General features: G+C 49.4%; 2 protein-coding genes across 2 annotated transcripts in view; both read right to left on the reverse strand.

The window, feature by feature from the left end:
- Nucleotides 1-5,368, reverse strand: part of LOC103191034 (hydrocephalus-inducing protein-like) — an 85,373-nt gene extending 80,005 nt beyond the window's left edge. The window contains exons 1-3 of the mRNA XM_042340433.1: nucleotides 5,340-5,368; nucleotides 3,069-3,081; nucleotides 2,018-2,152 (exon numbers count right to left, since the gene is read on the reverse strand). Of these exons, the coding sequence (XP_042196367.1) occupies nucleotides 2,018-2,152; nucleotides 3,069-3,081; nucleotides 5,340-5,368 (177 nt within the window). The remainder of the gene's footprint in view (nucleotides 1-2,017; nucleotides 2,153-3,068; nucleotides 3,082-5,339) is intronic.
- Nucleotides 1-14,430, reverse strand: part of pnp6 (purine nucleoside phosphorylase 6) — a 14,836-nt gene extending 406 nt beyond the window's left edge. The window contains exons 1-4 of the mRNA XM_042340434.1: nucleotides 14,410-14,430; nucleotides 8,321-8,496; nucleotides 7,778-7,968; nucleotides 7,102-7,317 (exon numbers count right to left, since the gene is read on the reverse strand). Of these exons, the coding sequence (XP_042196368.1) occupies nucleotides 7,118-7,317; nucleotides 7,778-7,968; nucleotides 8,321-8,496; nucleotides 14,410-14,430 (588 nt within the window). The 3' untranslated portion in view covers nucleotides 7,102-7,117. The remainder of the gene's footprint in view (nucleotides 1-7,101; nucleotides 7,318-7,777; nucleotides 7,969-8,320; nucleotides 8,497-14,409) is intronic.
- Between the last annotated feature and the right edge of the window lie 1,793 nt (nucleotides 14,431-16,223).

Here is a 16,223-nt window from a genome sequence, read left to right on the forward strand (position 1 = left end):
GCCAGAGCCGGCTGAGCGGAGGGAGCAGGCGGGTTGGTAGGGGGTTAGGAGGTCGCAGAAGTAGGGTGGGGCGAGGTCAAGGAGGGTTTTGTAGGTGTGGAACCAGGATCTTGAACGGTATCCTCTGAAGGATAGGGAGCCAATGGAGTCAGGCGAGAATGGGGGAGATGGGGTCACGGAGTTTGGTGCGGGAGAGGAAACGGGCTGCAGAGTTCTGGATTATTGGAGGGAGGAGTTGGGAAGGCCGACACGCAGGGAGTTTGCGTAGTCGAGCCTGGAGGTGATGAAGGCATGAACAAGAGTTTCAGCGCCTGAGGGGTGAGGTAGTGGTGGAGTCGGGCGATGTTACGGAGGTGAGGGAAGGCAGAGCGGGTCATGCCTTGGATGTGGGGGAGAAAAGACAATTGAGGGTTGAAGAGGACACCCAGGTTCCTGACTGGCTGGTGAGTTGAAGTGTGCAACCATGGAGGTTGATGCTGCCAGAGCCTGAGGTGCAGAGGCGTTGGCGAGAGACAATCAGGAGGTCCTCAGTCTTGTTCACGTTCAACTTTAGGAAATTTGCCCTCATCCAGGACTTGATGTCCGACAGGCAGTCTGTCAGGACAGCAGTGGGACCTGGAGTTGAGGATTGAGGCAGAAAGAGTTGTGTGTCATCCCCATACATATGGAAGTTGACCCCATATCTGCGGATGATGTCACCAAGGGGGAGCATGTAGATATTAAAGAGGAGACCAGGACAGAGCCCTGGGGGACGCCAGACGTGACAGTGCGGGGACTGGAGGAGAAACCATTAGAGGCAACAATATGGAGACGGTAGAGAGATAGGAATCGATCCAGGCAAAGGCAGGTCTGCAAAGATTAAATAAAGAGGAGAGGCGGTGTATGAGGATGGAGGCCAAGGAGGCAGAGGGAGCCCTGATCACAGATGTTCAGAATGTCATTAGTGACTGTGACCAGGGCTGTTTCTGTGCTGTGGCCAGTGCGGAAGCCGTATTGGAGTGGTTCAAAGAGAGAATGGCGAGAGAGAAAGGAGCAGAGCTGGGACGCGACGACTCATTCCAGGACCTTGGAGAGGAATGGGAGGTTAGAGATGGGGCGGTAGCTGGAGAAGAGGGATAGGTCCAGGGAAGGTTTTTTCAGGATGGGGGCAGTGATGGCTGTTTTTAGGGGGGTGGGAACTGAACCGGTGTATAAGGAACTGGACAACTGAGACCCTCTCAGAGGACAGATTTGATTCCAATATTGTTATGCATATCATCATAGAGGCAGCTCAGCTCCAAGTAGCCCCAGCTTATCTCTCACAACCCCACAACCACCCACCCCGCTGACCCCCAAGTGGAAAGATTGGGCAATTGGACGGGTATCATTATAGAATTATACAGCATAGCACAGCACAGAAGGAGGCCATTCAGCCCACCCTGTCTGTGCTGGGTAGTTAGATGTGCTGGTTTAGATGGTCTGAACCTCACTGAATGGTTACTATCTTACACAGGGTGAGTGGGTTCCTTTGTCGTTGAAGTGCCTGGCATTGGAATATCAGATTTGAGTCAAACCTCAGTGCTGGTCTCTAGTCTGGTTCCTGATCCAGGTGGGACCGGGGTAGGGGTATTGCAGGGCACTACTGCTAACAGCACAGCCTCATCTGCTGTGGGCGAAACGTGGCAGCCAATTGCACACGGCAGGTCCCACAAACAGTCGTGGATTGAGAGACCACATTAATATCATATTTTATTTATTTAGCTATTGATTTACTTATTTACTCTTTTTTTGAAGGAATTATTACCCCCAGGAAAGCGATCCGCCAATCGACTAACAACCAGATTCCTACTTCCTGCTGGGTAAACAGAGGCGTGTGTGTGCGGGAGTCAGGAAACTTGCCCAACGTTTCACCCTGTATTCGAGTACAGACAGTGACATGGATACATTGCTCGAGGGATCAATATAATAATAAATCAAAATCTATGGATTGTTACACAGCCTGCCAGGGACTGAGCACAGAGGTGGCTCTCTGCTGCACCTTGTTCTCATCGGGGGTGAAGAGAACCCTGAATGTGGTGACCATGCCAGGCGCCACCTTCTGACCCACATCACTGGGGCTGATCAGCCGGAAGTACGGAGAATCCTCCTGGATCACCTTCACCATTCGTGGAATCTGCGGACAGAAAGCATCTCGTTACCCACAGCACTGCTAACCACAGCCCCCAGTGTGAAGTTTGTGGTGAGTAGGTGGGGAATACCTTTACAGGTGGCCTCAGACCAAGGGTTGCACTTTACAGGTAAAATTTTCTCGGAAATGCAAATCATGCTGGGAATCAAACAGAAATTGCACATCTCACAGCACCTCCAGTCTTCAGGAGTGGTGCAGCGGGGAAATCGGACCTTGAAGACATTGATTAAGAAATTCTGTGCAGATCACCCAGCGCAGTGGACTGAAATGCTGCCTATAATAATAATAATAATCCTTGCATTGCGTTTTTCACGTCTTCTAGACGTCTCAAAGCGTTTCACAAAATTGACTGTATATTTCTGCGCGAAATGTGGCAGCCAATTGAAATGACCAACTTTTTTTGAGGGATTATTATCAGGCGTGTGGAGTGAGGAAACTTGCCCAAGGTTTCATTCTGCCAGGAATCGAACCCATATCTCTCGCTTGCAAAGTGAGTGCTCTAACCACTGAGCTACAGGACTCCACTATGTGTTTGATGGTTATGAGAAATGCCATTCACTCCACAACTGGCATTTCTCCCCATCAGGCAATGACGGCGAGAGCCATGGTGTCACCTGGTGAAATGATATTTCCCAGGAGGACACCCATACAAACCAGCGCCTTAACTGGGTGATAGAAATGAGGGACCTTATACAGGTTACTAATCAATTTGTTGCAACAAACAGTGGACAATCCAAGGAAAATATGAAATGATGCATTGACAAAAAAATTAAACCAACAGAGTACCAGGTTGGTGATTCAGTAACGGTACTGGATTATGGGAAAAGGGAGGACTCATTCAGTTCCAAGTACAAAGGGCCTTTTCCCATCATTGATAAAGCCAGCCCCTCAGTTTACCTACCACAATACCATAACTAAACCAAGAAATATGCCCGTTGGCATCACATCAATCAGTGGAAAGTGTATAATAACAGATATTATGCTTGTTCTATCAGGATGCACCATAGGTCAATACCATCACAATACCACCAACATCCAGATGGTGGCAAACAGTTTACAATGTTGGACAGCACCCTATGTTACAGCTTTTATCACAATTGTTTGTTATTGTTCAAATTGTAATACTCATTGCATTGATAATTGCAGTAAGATGATTCGCTCTCTTGTTCACTGTCTACAAGAACAGAACAGCAATCCCACATGGATCTGGTCTTGTTTATTAGCAGGCTGTGTATTTCTAAACAATTTTTTAATATATTACTATTCAATTTTTTTTGTGTGTGTTACTAACCAAAGTTTTTTTTGAGAGATTAGAAACCTCACAGTTCCTTCACTGTCAAGGTAGGGACTGTAAATAGTTGGGATTATAGTATAAGAATCATTAGTATTGATCATGGAATGAAATAGATGAATTAAGTAAAATGAATTAAAGAAATAAAAACTGTCATGTAACAACCACACACACACCCACACACACACCCACACACACCCCCACACAGAGTCCTAGTAAAGGCACACCGAGCTACGAGGAGTACACTGGATCCGGAGGATGGATGGTAGGCCATCTGCGCTTACAAGGGCATGTGACCTGCGGGAGGGGAGATAGGAACCCGGGATAATTGGGCCAGGAGAATGGATGGGATACAAACTTGTCATTAATACTGAGAAAAAACTTAAAGTGAATAGGTCACAAGGACAGAGTTAGACCCCGGGATCCTAAACTGTGAAGTGCTCTGAGACGCCGTCCAGCATGGAGGGCGCTATATAAATCCAAGTTGTTGTTGTTGTTGTTGTAGAAAGAAGGACTGAAACATCAAGGCCATGGAGTCAGGTGATTTGGTTGGGCTGGATAAGATGGAATAGGAGAAGTATTGTTCTTTTTCAGAAGATACCCTCGCTGGTACAAGGGGAAACAACTTGAAAGTAGGGAAAGAATGCCTGGGAAAAGTCAGAGAGTGGAAAAGAAGTCATGCAAAAAAAGTTAGAACACAAGATGGCTGGTGAAAAAGGGTATAAAAATCAATATCCAAAACTAGTTTTTTTGGAGCCTCTGAGGAGAGGAAGGGGATGAACGGAGAGGAAGAAGAGTGCCTTTGAGGGAAAGAGGACAAGTCCAGCTCTCGCCGGAGTGGACCACCAAGAGACATTGCAGCTAGAAGCAAGCCAGAGACAGTGTTTAATTTTTGTGCCATCCTTAGAACCTCGTCATGATTTCCTGCCTGCTTGGTAGTATCTCTCCTACTGACTAAAACGCGCACCCACATACCTTAAAAACAGTTAGAGATTATTTAGGCACATTTCATATAACACATTTTTTTATATGTTTAGAATTTTAATATTGAGTGTATCTTGTTAAGATAGTGCTTTAGTTGTCATTTAAGCGCAACGAGTAATGATAATGCATCAGGTGTAATGTGTTGCTTGTGTGGTTTTATAATTGCTAATAAAACACTTTAATAAAATCCTTGGTGTGGTTTCTGACAAACGCTTGAGGTCCCTTTTGTTCGGGCAGACAGTATTGCCGTATTCGCTCTTAGTCTCGTGACCAAGACACTTGTCTGTCCCTTCGTGGTCGTCAAATTGGTGAAATTGGGTTCAAGCATTTGTCTGAAACCACAACAAGGATATTATTAGTTAGGACAGGATTTGTTTTAGTCAGTAGGAGAGATACTATCAAGCAGGCAGGAAATCGTGACGAAGTTCGAAGGCTGGCACAAAAGATAAACACTGTCTCTGGCTTGCTTCTAGCTGCAAACGTCCTTTGGTGGTCCACTTCAGCAAGGACTGAACTTGTCCTCTTTGAGGTCCACTCCGGCGAGAGCTGGACTTGTCCTCTTTCCTTCAAAGGGCCACTCTTCTTCCTCTCTGTAGAGGTTCATCCCCTTCCTCTCCTCAGAGGTGTGGGTGTATGTGGGTGGCCGTGTGTGTGTGTATGTGGGGGGGGGGGGGTGTGTGGGTGTCACATGGCAGTTTTTATTTCTTTAATTCATTCTACTTAATTCATCTATTCACTACATGATCAATACTAATGATTCTTATACTATAATCCCAACTATTTAAACCAGTACATTGGGAAATAAACTCCCAACAATTACAACAACAACTTATACACAGCGTCCTTAGGAACATAAGAATTTGCTGGTGAAAGAAGACCAAGATCCATCTAGCTCACCTTTCATCATCCTGGCAGTCGCTTGACATGTCGTGCCCCAAACTATAGACTGTATTAGCCCCAGATATTATTTTCTAGCGGAAATTGATCTAATTTATTCTTAAAAACAAATGACATTTTCTGCTTCCACCGTCTGTCTCTCTGTCTCCCTCAGGAGTCTATTCCATACGTTTACTATTCGCTCACTCACTTGTATAGGGTAGGGTCACGTTTTGGAGCCTTGGACAGTGACAGGATTGGACACCAAGCAAGGCAGAGGGAAGAGGGAGACGAGACAAGTGACCATAGAGGTAGGTTTGAGGCTGGAGAGCATGGGAGTTGGGGGGAAATGAGGGGGGAAGCAAACATGATATACAGGGTTGTGAGCTTTCTGTTCTGAGTAGCAATCACTTATCAAGAGAAACAAATTTGTTTCATAATGATAATAATAATCCTTTCATTTGATACAGGAGGACGTCCCAAAGCGCTTCACAGATATATCAGCAGCCATTGTCAGTGGCTCGGTGATACTGTGGTTTAAACGCTCATGACATGAGTCTCTGAGCACAGCTACACACGCAACAGTTGGGAGGATGAGGAGCTCTTTATTCCAAGCTCATTAAGGTTTTATGTGAAATGTGCCTGGCATTTTCAGCCCAGTCTCAGTAAATAACAGTCATTGGCACAACATTATCATTGAGGCCAGAATGTCAGTTCTGCATTTCATTATCAGTCTTGCTGATCCTCACTTAATGAAAACAGAACAAACACACGTACGCAGTGAATGGGAGCTTTCACAAACGCACTAGTGAAGGGCTGGCATTTATTTTAAAACGACTGGTTTGAACAAGTCTGTTGTGTCAGATTGCTCAGCACACGTTCACTGCTTGTCCCGACTCCTCTCCTCCATCAGCTCCCGAAATAATAACCATCACTTGTTTTTGTTGTGATCTTAAGATGACGATAAAAATGTTAAGCACGTTAAGTGTTCTTACACTGATTATCTGGAGCTGAACTAATCTGAGTGTAAGAGGTGTCACTGGTTTAACACTGGATAAAATGGTAACAAAGGGATGAGAAAATGCCACCAGACTGAGTTGGTATTATAAATAATAATAATCCTGCATTTGATACAGCGCCTTATCACGTCTTCAAGACATCTCAAAGCGTTTCAAGGATATACTGTAAAGTGAGTTGACTGTATATTTTGTGGTAAAGACCGCTATACAAGTGTAATCTGTTGTTGTTGTTGTTGTTTAATTGGTAGATTGTAGGTCAACCAAGGTGAGGGGAAGTCTGGGAGAAAGGTGGTCCTGACAAACAACTCAACTGCTTCACCATGGCAGACTGATCAGAGAATAATGGCCATTTAATGATCTGATCCCAAACAGGCACAGATTGCTGACGTACAGCCTTGGTTGAAAGAAAATCAAAGGTATAAAGGCCGCAGGTCCACTGAGCAGTTTGCTTGCCACTCCCTCACCCCTGAGATCAAACATTTCCCTCCCGAGGTTCACAAGAGGGTCAGACACAGAGTCTCATTTGATGAGACTGAGGAGGAGGAGAGGGAATGTAGTTACACATTGATAAAATCACGTTCACTATAAACCATCTCCACCCGAGAGATTTTGCCCTCGCTCTGAGTGCTCTCACACAGCCAGAGGCCCCCTCCCACACCCACCCACTCTGATCCCGTTACCACGGTGGCATCCTATGCATGAGCACAATAGACCACAATTCCCAAACTCTGGAACTCTCTCCCCCTATCCCTCTGCCTTGCCCATGTGGTGTGGGGGTCCTCAGTCCATGCGGCCCACCAGCTGTGTGATGAGTCTCTGCATGTCTTGCGATCTCTGCTTGGAGGTCTTCAGCACCTCCTCGTGATTTGCTCGCTGAGTGCTGGTGTAATCCAACACCACCTGGTTAGTGATGAGGGAGATGCCAAACACCCGCATACCACAGTGCCGCGCCAGGACCACCTCCGGTACCGTGCTCATCCCTACACACACACACACACACACACACAGAGAGCGTTAGCCTCACCACATAATCCCCAGCACAGCACACACAGGGAGGGGCTAAAGGGGGGGGAGGGGGTTTTGTGCGTGCTGTGTGTGTGTCTGTGTGCGTGTATGTGTGCATGTGTGTGTGCCTGTGTGTGTGTGCGCGTGTCTGTGTGCTGTGTGTGTGCTTGTGCTGTGTGTGAATGTGTATGCTGCGTGTGTGTGTATGTCTGTGTGCAGGTGTGACTGCGCGCGTGCTGTGTCTGTGTGTGTGATGTATGTGTTTGTGTGTGTGTGCTGTGTGTGTGTGTGCTCTGTGTGTGCGTGCTGTTTGTGTGTGCTGTGCGTGTTTGTGTGCTGTGTGTGTGCTCTGTGTGTGTGTGTGTGCTCTGTGTGTGTGTTAGCGTGTGTTTGTGTGTGCTGTGTGTGGGGGGGGGGGGGGTGCTGGAGACTTACCCACAGCGTCAGCTCCCAGGGCTATCAGCATGCGACACTCTGCGATGGTCTCGTATGACGGTCCGGCCACCATACAGTAGACCCCCTCCCGCACAAAGCTCTCAAACCCCAGCCCCCGGGCTTCCTCCAGGGCCAGGGCTCGCAGCCCAGAGTCATAGGCATCCGACATACAAGGGAACCGCTCCCCAAACCTGGGCGCAAACACACAGCGTCTCATACACACACAGTACAGACACACATACAGCACACATATACACACACATATACACAGCATTACACACACACACACCTTGTGTCAGAAACACAGTCTTACCCACACATACGCACACACACACAGCATTACACACACACAGTGTTACACACACGCACACATTACACATACACAGTGTTACACACACGCACACAACATTACACATACACAGTGTTACACACACGCACACAACATTACACATACACAGTGTTACACACACATCACACACACACACATACACACTGTCACACACACAGTGTCACCCCTCCCCCGTTCCCCCCTCCTCTGCTCACCGCTCCTCATTGGGGCCACACAGTGGGTTTTGTCCAGCGAAGCCGGGCAGATTGATATGGTCTTTGATGAACATGAGGTCCCCCACAGCCACATCTGAGCTCAGCCCCCCCGCCGCGTTGGTCACCACCAGACACTGCACCCCCAGCAGGTGGAACACACGGATCGGGAAAGTCACCTGTGGCGGAGGGTGAGAGGTGGGGGGCAGAGGGTGGGGCAGAGAGGGGAGAGAGGGGGGTAGAGACAGGGGTAGAGAGGGGGTAGAGAGAGGGAGAGAGGGGGGTAGAGAGAGGGAGACGGGGATAGAGAGGGGGAGAGGGAGCCACAGCGAGAGCCACAGAGAGAGAGAGCGAGACCCCCACAGCCAAGTTATAGTCTGAAATGTTCCGGGCATTTGCTCTTTGTGATGCAGAGAAAGTAGGTCACAGCCGCCTCCACCAAACGTTATTTATTTATGTAAAAAGCTTTTATTGAATTAATAGTGAATGGGTTAGTGAGAGAGGGGGAGAGAGAGAGAGCGAGAGGTGGGAGGGAGAGAGAGGATGATACAGGCCCCAAATCCCTTCTTGTCACAGCCTGGAACTCGTCTGGTCACAGACAGCTGTCTGTAGGACGTCGCTGTGTGCAAAATGGTGGCTGCATCCACCCTCCAAACCACACAGTCACTTGACTGTTCAGAGTCACTGGCAGCTCAGAGAAAAACTAAATGGTGCTGTGTCAAACACCAGGATTATTATTTATTATTATTACAGTAGAGAATTGTGTAGAATTGTTAAAGCCAGCCTTGGGCTCGGAGCTGCTTCACTGCAGTGAAACATTTTACACAATTTTTCCACGTCTTAAACTTGAAGACCTACGTGATCTCCCAGCTAAGACCAGGTGGAATTTCAGATCTCGGAGCAGTGAGAGCTCCCACTCTTCCCCCCCGCACCCCCTGCCATGTGCAAGGGCAGAGCTGTGAGGAACAGCTGAATAATGGAGAGACAACAACAACAAATTGCATTTATTTTACGTTTTTCATGGGAGGAAATCCCAAGACGCTGGATAATCTGGGATTTGGACCTGACCTGGGGTTTGGGCTCAGAAGGGGGTGGAGGGCAGGGAGGGGGAGGTAGGAGGGAGCCAAAAACGCAATCGAAGAGGAAGGTCTTGAGATGTGTCTTGAAGGTGGGAGGGAGGAAGCGAGACAAAGGGACTTTGGGATGGAGTTCCAGAGATGGAGGGCAGAGAAGCTGATGGTGAGATCTTTGATCGGACTGTATTTAATCACACAATAGCTTTCAGGCTCGGGGAGGGTAGTGGGGAGCGTGGCGAAAGTGGGGGGTACAAATTGTTTGTGAGCGTGGAGATTTATAGAATATTACAGCACAGAAGGAGGCCATTCGGCCCATCGTGCCTGTGCTGGCTCTTTGGAAGAGCGACCCAATCAGCCCCACTCCCCTGCTCTTGCCCCATATCTTTGCAAATTTTCCCTTTCCAAGTCTCTATCCAATTCCCTTTTGAAAGTCGTTATTGAATCTGTTTCCTCCAACGCTTTCAGGCCGTGCGTTCCAGACCCTAACAACTCTCTGTGTAAAAAAAAGAGATCTCCTCGTCTCCCCTCTGGTTCTTTTGTCAGTTATCTTAAATCTGTGTCCTCTGGTTACTGACCCACCTGCCAGTGGAAACAGTTTCTCCTGATCTACTCTATAAAACCCTCATAATCTTGAATAACTGTTAAATCTCCCCTTGACCTTCTCTGCTGTAAGGAGAACAATCCCAGCCTCTCCAGTCTCTCCACATCACTAGCATCCCTATTCCCTGGTACCATTCTGGTAAATCTCCTCTGCGCCCTCTCCAAGGCCTTGATATCCTTTCTAAAGTGTGGTGCCCAGAGTTGGACACAATATTCCAGCTGAATCCTAACCAGTAATTTGTAAAGGTTCAACATAACCTCTGCCCAATGGCCGGTTGTGATGGGACGTCCTATATTATCCACGGCCTCCGCTGCTCAATAAACTCGCTGCTGATTGTACCTTGTGCTGTGTTTGTGTTATACTCAAACTTTCATCCCCACCGGCCCCCCTCACCCCCACACAACACACGCACTCGCACACGCAATAGAAGTTCTACATGTGGACGTTGACTCTGTGTCTCCGGGTGACATTGACGAAAGGGAGCAAGTAAATACCAATACAAAATGACATTTTATCCCACGTTCCCTTCACATTGCCAAAGTCGCGGTGGGAGAGAAGGGTTTCGAAACATGCCTTGAATCAGGCAAGGGAGGGGGCAAGGTGAAGGGAATGTGTGATGGAGTTCCAAAGGGTGGGGCAGAGAGGCTGAAGGCCCGGGTGAGGGACGTGGAGCAGGCCGGAGCCCGCTGACCGTTTAGAGGGGACAGATCTGGTCAGCAGGTCACAGAGGTAGGGAGGAGCGAGGCCGTGGAAGGTTTTAATAAAAAAAAGGAGGGGGCCAAGGATGGAGCCCTGGAGTACCCTGCAGGTGACTGGGCAGGAGGAGAAACCGTTCATGGAGATGAAGTGGAGGTGGTTGGTTTAAGTAGGGCTCGAACAAGGTTAGTGCGGTCCCACTGAGATGGTTGAGGGAGAAAAGGCCGTGGAAGAGAATGATGTGGTCGACTGTGTTGAACACGGGAGAACCAAGGAGGCAGAGGGAGCCCTGGTCAGAGAGAGAGGACGTCGTTTGATAAGCAGTGAGGTGGCAGGACAGAAAGACTGGAGGGGCTCAAGTCGGGAGTGGAGGGCGAGGTGAGAGCGAAGCTGACTTGCAGGGGCTCTAATGACTTGTTTACACTGAGTGATTTCTCTTGTTAGTTGGTCAGTGACAGCAAAATGGTGGTGGATGGGTGTCGGGTGTGGGAGGGGGTTAATATTGCCTACTAGACCCTGGCTCCTGCTTTTCTTGCAAAATACCCGCTTTGAGACATCCTCCTCGTGACAAGGCATAGAGGTGAGGATTATTATTATTTCATTACAATTCAACATTTTGCTAAATTCTGGATGTTTGTAAAGCTGCACATTAATAGAGTGGAATCTACAGCGAGGGCTTCAGTGTGGAGCCTGTTCCCTGTCACACTGTCCGACAGCAAGTAACCCAAACCCCGGCAATGCTTCCCTCCAAGAATTCCCAATCCTCTCTTGGTGCCGGGGTCTGTCAGTGCCGGTGACGATCACACAGAACAGTCTGTCCTGTGAGCATTAACATACAGTATAATACCATCAATAATGTATCTGATACATTCTGTAAAACAGAGCTGAGAAACCAAGTGAACGAAAGTGTGTGGCCGGGACCCTAGTGTGTGTCTGAGGCTCTGGGGTCTCAGCACATGGTCTGTACAGAGCCTGACTCGCTGCAATTGCCCAAGTGGAATCCTGTTGTAACGACACTTATTAAAGTGCTTCCTGGGCAATTGACAACCGGCCATTCATTTTACATGAAGCCAGACCGCTGACAGCTAGCAATCTGGAATCCTCCCACTCAGCTCCTGTTAACCCCGCAGCCAAAGCTCTAACGGGTAGGTAGGGTGGTCCTAGCTGGACAAGCAGCGGGAAAGCTTGTCAGACAGCAATATCAATGGCAAGCTCTGCGGGTTTAGCTGGGTAACAATTACCCCAACACACACTCTGGAGTCCCTAACAGCAACGACAACAATTTAAGTAGGTGATCATTTTCCACATGTGTGGGCAAGAGAGTTAGCGCTGCAGTTATCATGGCCTGTGCAACTCTCACTCTGTGTCCTGGGCAAACATCAGCTACTGTCTACACTGGGCGGAGAGAGAGAAAGACAGAGAAAAAGAAAATGGGAAAAGAGAGAGGGAGAAAGAGAGAGAAAATAGAGCAAGAGAGAGATAACAAAGACAAAATGGAAGTTTGGATGAAGAAGACCCTTTGGCCCATCTGATCTCATTCAGAATACCCACCCTACACACACCCTACACACACCCTACACACACCCTACACACACCCTATACACACCGTACCATTCCCCCCATGACAGCATTGAGCTGCTTTTTAAATGCATCCCAGTGTCCTGGGCTGAACCACCCTTCCTGGTAACAAAATACTGCAGATGCTGGAAATCTGAAACAAAAACAGGAGCGACTGGGAACACTCAGCAGGTCAGGCAGCATCTATGGAGAGAGGCAAGTGAGTCAATGTTTCGGGTCCACAACCCTTCGTCAGAACTGGGAGGGAGAGGCTTTTAAGGGCTGGTGATGATGGGGATGATGGGTTAAAGAGGTGTTAATGATACAAAACAAAGGGGAGGGATTGCAACAGAATAGGCCGACCAGAGAGAGAAAAGCTGTGTCTGGGACCCAGGTGATGTGGTAATGGTCACAGAAGAGTGGGAGAGGGAAGGTGAGCTGTTATGAGCCTCCTGGTAACCCTGTTTCAGTTGTTAATCCCCGTCTGGGTAAACAAACACTTCCTGGTGTCTGTCCTGAAATTGCTCTTTACACCGCTAAAGTCTTTTTCTGCTGTCTAGTACATCCAACATATTGTTCTGGGTTTATTTCTCAATCCAATTGTATACCTGTGTCAGAACAAGATAGATAGTGAGAACGAGAACCTTTCTCACCGTCTTCACTTTGTCTCGACGAATGGCTTCTCCTCCACCCCCCGTACTGTCTCATGTGGTGTCCCTCAGGGCTCTGTCCTCGGTCCCCTCCTCTTCACCCTCTATATGCTCCCCCTGTGGTGACATCATCCGCAGACATGGGGTTAACTCCCACATGTACGCGGATGACACCCAACTCTACCTTTCCTCCTCTACTCTCAACTCCACGACCCCCGATGTCCTGACAGCTGTCTGTCCGACATCGAGTCCTGGACGAGAGACAACTTTCTTCAGCTCAACGTGCGAAAAACCGAGGCCCTCCTGATTGGCTCACGTCAGCGCCTCCGCACCTCAGGCGCTGACAGCATCAGCTCCGCACTCTCCACCTCTCAAAGCCATCAGGAACCTCGGGGTTCTGTTCGACCCTGAGCTGTCCTTTCTCCCTCACATCCACATCACAACTGGCACCGCCTTCCATCACCTCCGGAACATCGCCAGACTACGGCATTACCTCACCCCTCACGCTGCTGAAACCCTGGTTCACGCCTTTATCACCTCAAGGCTGGACTATGGGAACTCTCTCCTCGTCGGCCTTCCCGGCCCTCCCTCCACACTGCAGGTCATTCAGAACTCTGCAGCTCGTGTACTGTCCCGCACCAGACACCGCGACCACATCACTCCCACCCTCACCCTCACCCTCACCCTCGCTCGCCTCCACTGGCTCCCCATCCCCCAGAGGATTGATTTCAAGATCCTCATCCTCACCTACAAGGCCATTCACGGCCTCGCTCCCTCCTACCTCTCCGACCTACTATCCCCCTACCTACCTGCCCGTACCCTCCGTTCCTCTGGCTCCGGTCTGCTCCACGTCCCCCGCCCCAACCGCCCTACCATCGCTCCCTCCCTTCCCTGCCCTCACCCTGACCATTTCCCCCTTCCTCGCTCCCTCCCTTCCCTCACCCTGACCATTTCCCCCCTCCTCGCTCCCTCCCTTCCCTCCCCTCACCCTGACCATTTCCCCCCTGCTCGGGTCATGACCCAACTGTGCAGCGCCTTGGAACGTCCTCCTGACGTGAAAGGCGCTTTATAAATGGAATCTTGTTGTTTTTGTTGTTGAGAGAGTTACAGAAAGAATGAGAGGGAGATGTAAAGAGAGATAAAAGAGAACAAGAAAGATAGAGAGGACTGGGGGATGGAGAGAGAAAGGGAGCTAGATACAGAGAGATAAAGGCAGAGAGAAAGATAAGGTGAAACAGAGCCGCGGATAGAAAGGCGCGGAAAGAGAAAGAAATGGAGAAGATTGTGTCTGTGTCTGGAGCTGAGAGGAAGCAGAAATAGTCTGGAGGTGCCGGTTTGGATGGGGGGAGGTGGGGGTGAAGGAAGAGAATTGGCAGAGACACAAATTAGTTAACGTGTTTAAGTGTTCCGAGATGCTGTTGGGCGTGAAGGGCGCTATATATATAAATGCAGGTGTTGTTGTTGATGTTAAAGTGCTGGATTGTCAGCTCACATCCTGGGGCCCAAACCCACCAGCTGGATCAGAGGCCACATTGTCGAGGGTTAAACTGAAGCCCCATCATTGTCACAACCTTCTGAAACAGAGATGAGAGTGATGATCTGAGATGGACTGAGAGAGACTGAGACGGGCAGGCAAGAGTGAGACGGACAGGGAGAGACTGAGACGGGCAGGCAGAGACCGAGAGAGACTGAGACGGGCAGGCAGAGACTGAGAGAGATTGAGACGACAGGGAGAGACTGAGAGAGACTGAGACGGGCAGGCAGAGACCGAGAGAGATTGAGACGACAGGGAGAGACTGAGAGAGACTGAGACGGGCAGGCAGAGACTGAGAGAGATTGAGACGACAGGGAGAGACTGAGAGAGACTGAGACGGGCAGGCAGAGACCGAGAGAGATTGAGACGACAGGGAGAGACTGAGAGAGACTGAGACGGGCAGGCAGAGACTGAGAGAGACTGAGACGGGCAGGCAGAGACTGAGAGAGATTGAGACGACAGGGAGAGACTGAGAGAGACTGAGACGGGCAGGCAGAGACTGAGAGAGACTGAGACGGGCAGGCAGAGACTGAGAGAGACTGAGACGGGCAGGCAGAGACTGAGAGAGATTGAGACGACAGGGAGAGACTGAGAGAGACTGAGACGGGCAGGCAGAGACTGAGAGAGATTGAGATGACAGGGAGAGACTGAGAGAGACTGAGACGGGCAGGGAGAGACCGAGAGAGACTGAGACGAACAGGGAGAGACTGAGAGAGACTGAGACGGGCAGGCGGAGACTGAGAGAGACTGGGACGGGCAGGCAGAGACTGAGAGAGATTGAGATGACAGGGAGAGACTGAGAGAGACTGAGACGGGCAGGGAGAGACGGAGAGAGTCTGAGACGAACAGGGAGAGACTGAGACGGGCAGGGAGAGACGGAGAGAGTCTGAAACAAAAACAGAAGCCACTGGGAACACTCAGCAGGTCAGGCAGCATCTATGGAGAAAGGAAAGTGAGTCAATGTTTTGGGTCCACGACCCTTCGTCAGAACTGAGGCATGTTGGGAGGGAGAGGCTTTTAAGAGCTAACAGAGAGGGGGAAGACAGGGCAAGGAAGACGAAGGAGAACATGCGGTAGAGGGCAGGGGATGATGGGTTAAAGAGATGTTTAATGATCCAAAACAAAGGGGAAGGATTGCAACAAAGCAGAGGAATAGAGGGGTTAATACTGCGGAACAAAAGGGGGGGAAATTGCAACAAAACAGGCCGACCAGAGAGAGAAAAGGTGTGTCTGGGACCCAGATGATGTGGTAGTGGTCACAGAAGAGGGGGAGGGGGAAGGTGAGCTGTTATGGTCTGAAATTGTGGACATCAATATTGAGGCCAGAGAGCTGTAAGGTCCCGAGCAGATAGATCAGGTGCTGTTCCTCGAGCTTGTGCTGTGGGTCACTGGAACAGCGTAGGAGACCGTGGATGGAGAGGTCAGAGTATGAGTGGGAGGGAGAGCTGAAATGTCAGTCTGAAGTCTGAGATGGCCAGAGAAGGACTGAGGTCTCTGATGGCAATAATGGCATAGAGTGAGAAGCCACATGTCATTTTCCCAGCTTGTTTGGGAGCAGGTCTGAGCTAGGTATTGGCAGGATGTCCCCTCCCTTCCCGCCCACCCCAGATTCCAGAGACTGAGCCACACGCCAGGGCTGACACAGTCTCAATGCCAAGCACAATAGTACTCATTAAGCTTCCAAAAATCTATTGCTCTCAGGGTCGTGGTTTGGAGGTTCTGTGCTTTAAAATGGAAATATTGATTTTTTTAAGTTTCTCTCTGATGTGTTGGCTGCCTCTGACTGGTACCC

This window comes from Callorhinchus milii, unplaced genomic scaffold (assembly GCF_018977255.1).
Source record: "Callorhinchus milii isolate IMCB2004 unplaced genomic scaffold, IMCB_Cmil_1.0 Scaffold14, whole genome shotgun sequence".
In the NCBI taxonomy this organism is placed as follows: domain Eukaryota; kingdom Metazoa; phylum Chordata; class Chondrichthyes; order Chimaeriformes; family Callorhinchidae; genus Callorhinchus; species Callorhinchus milii.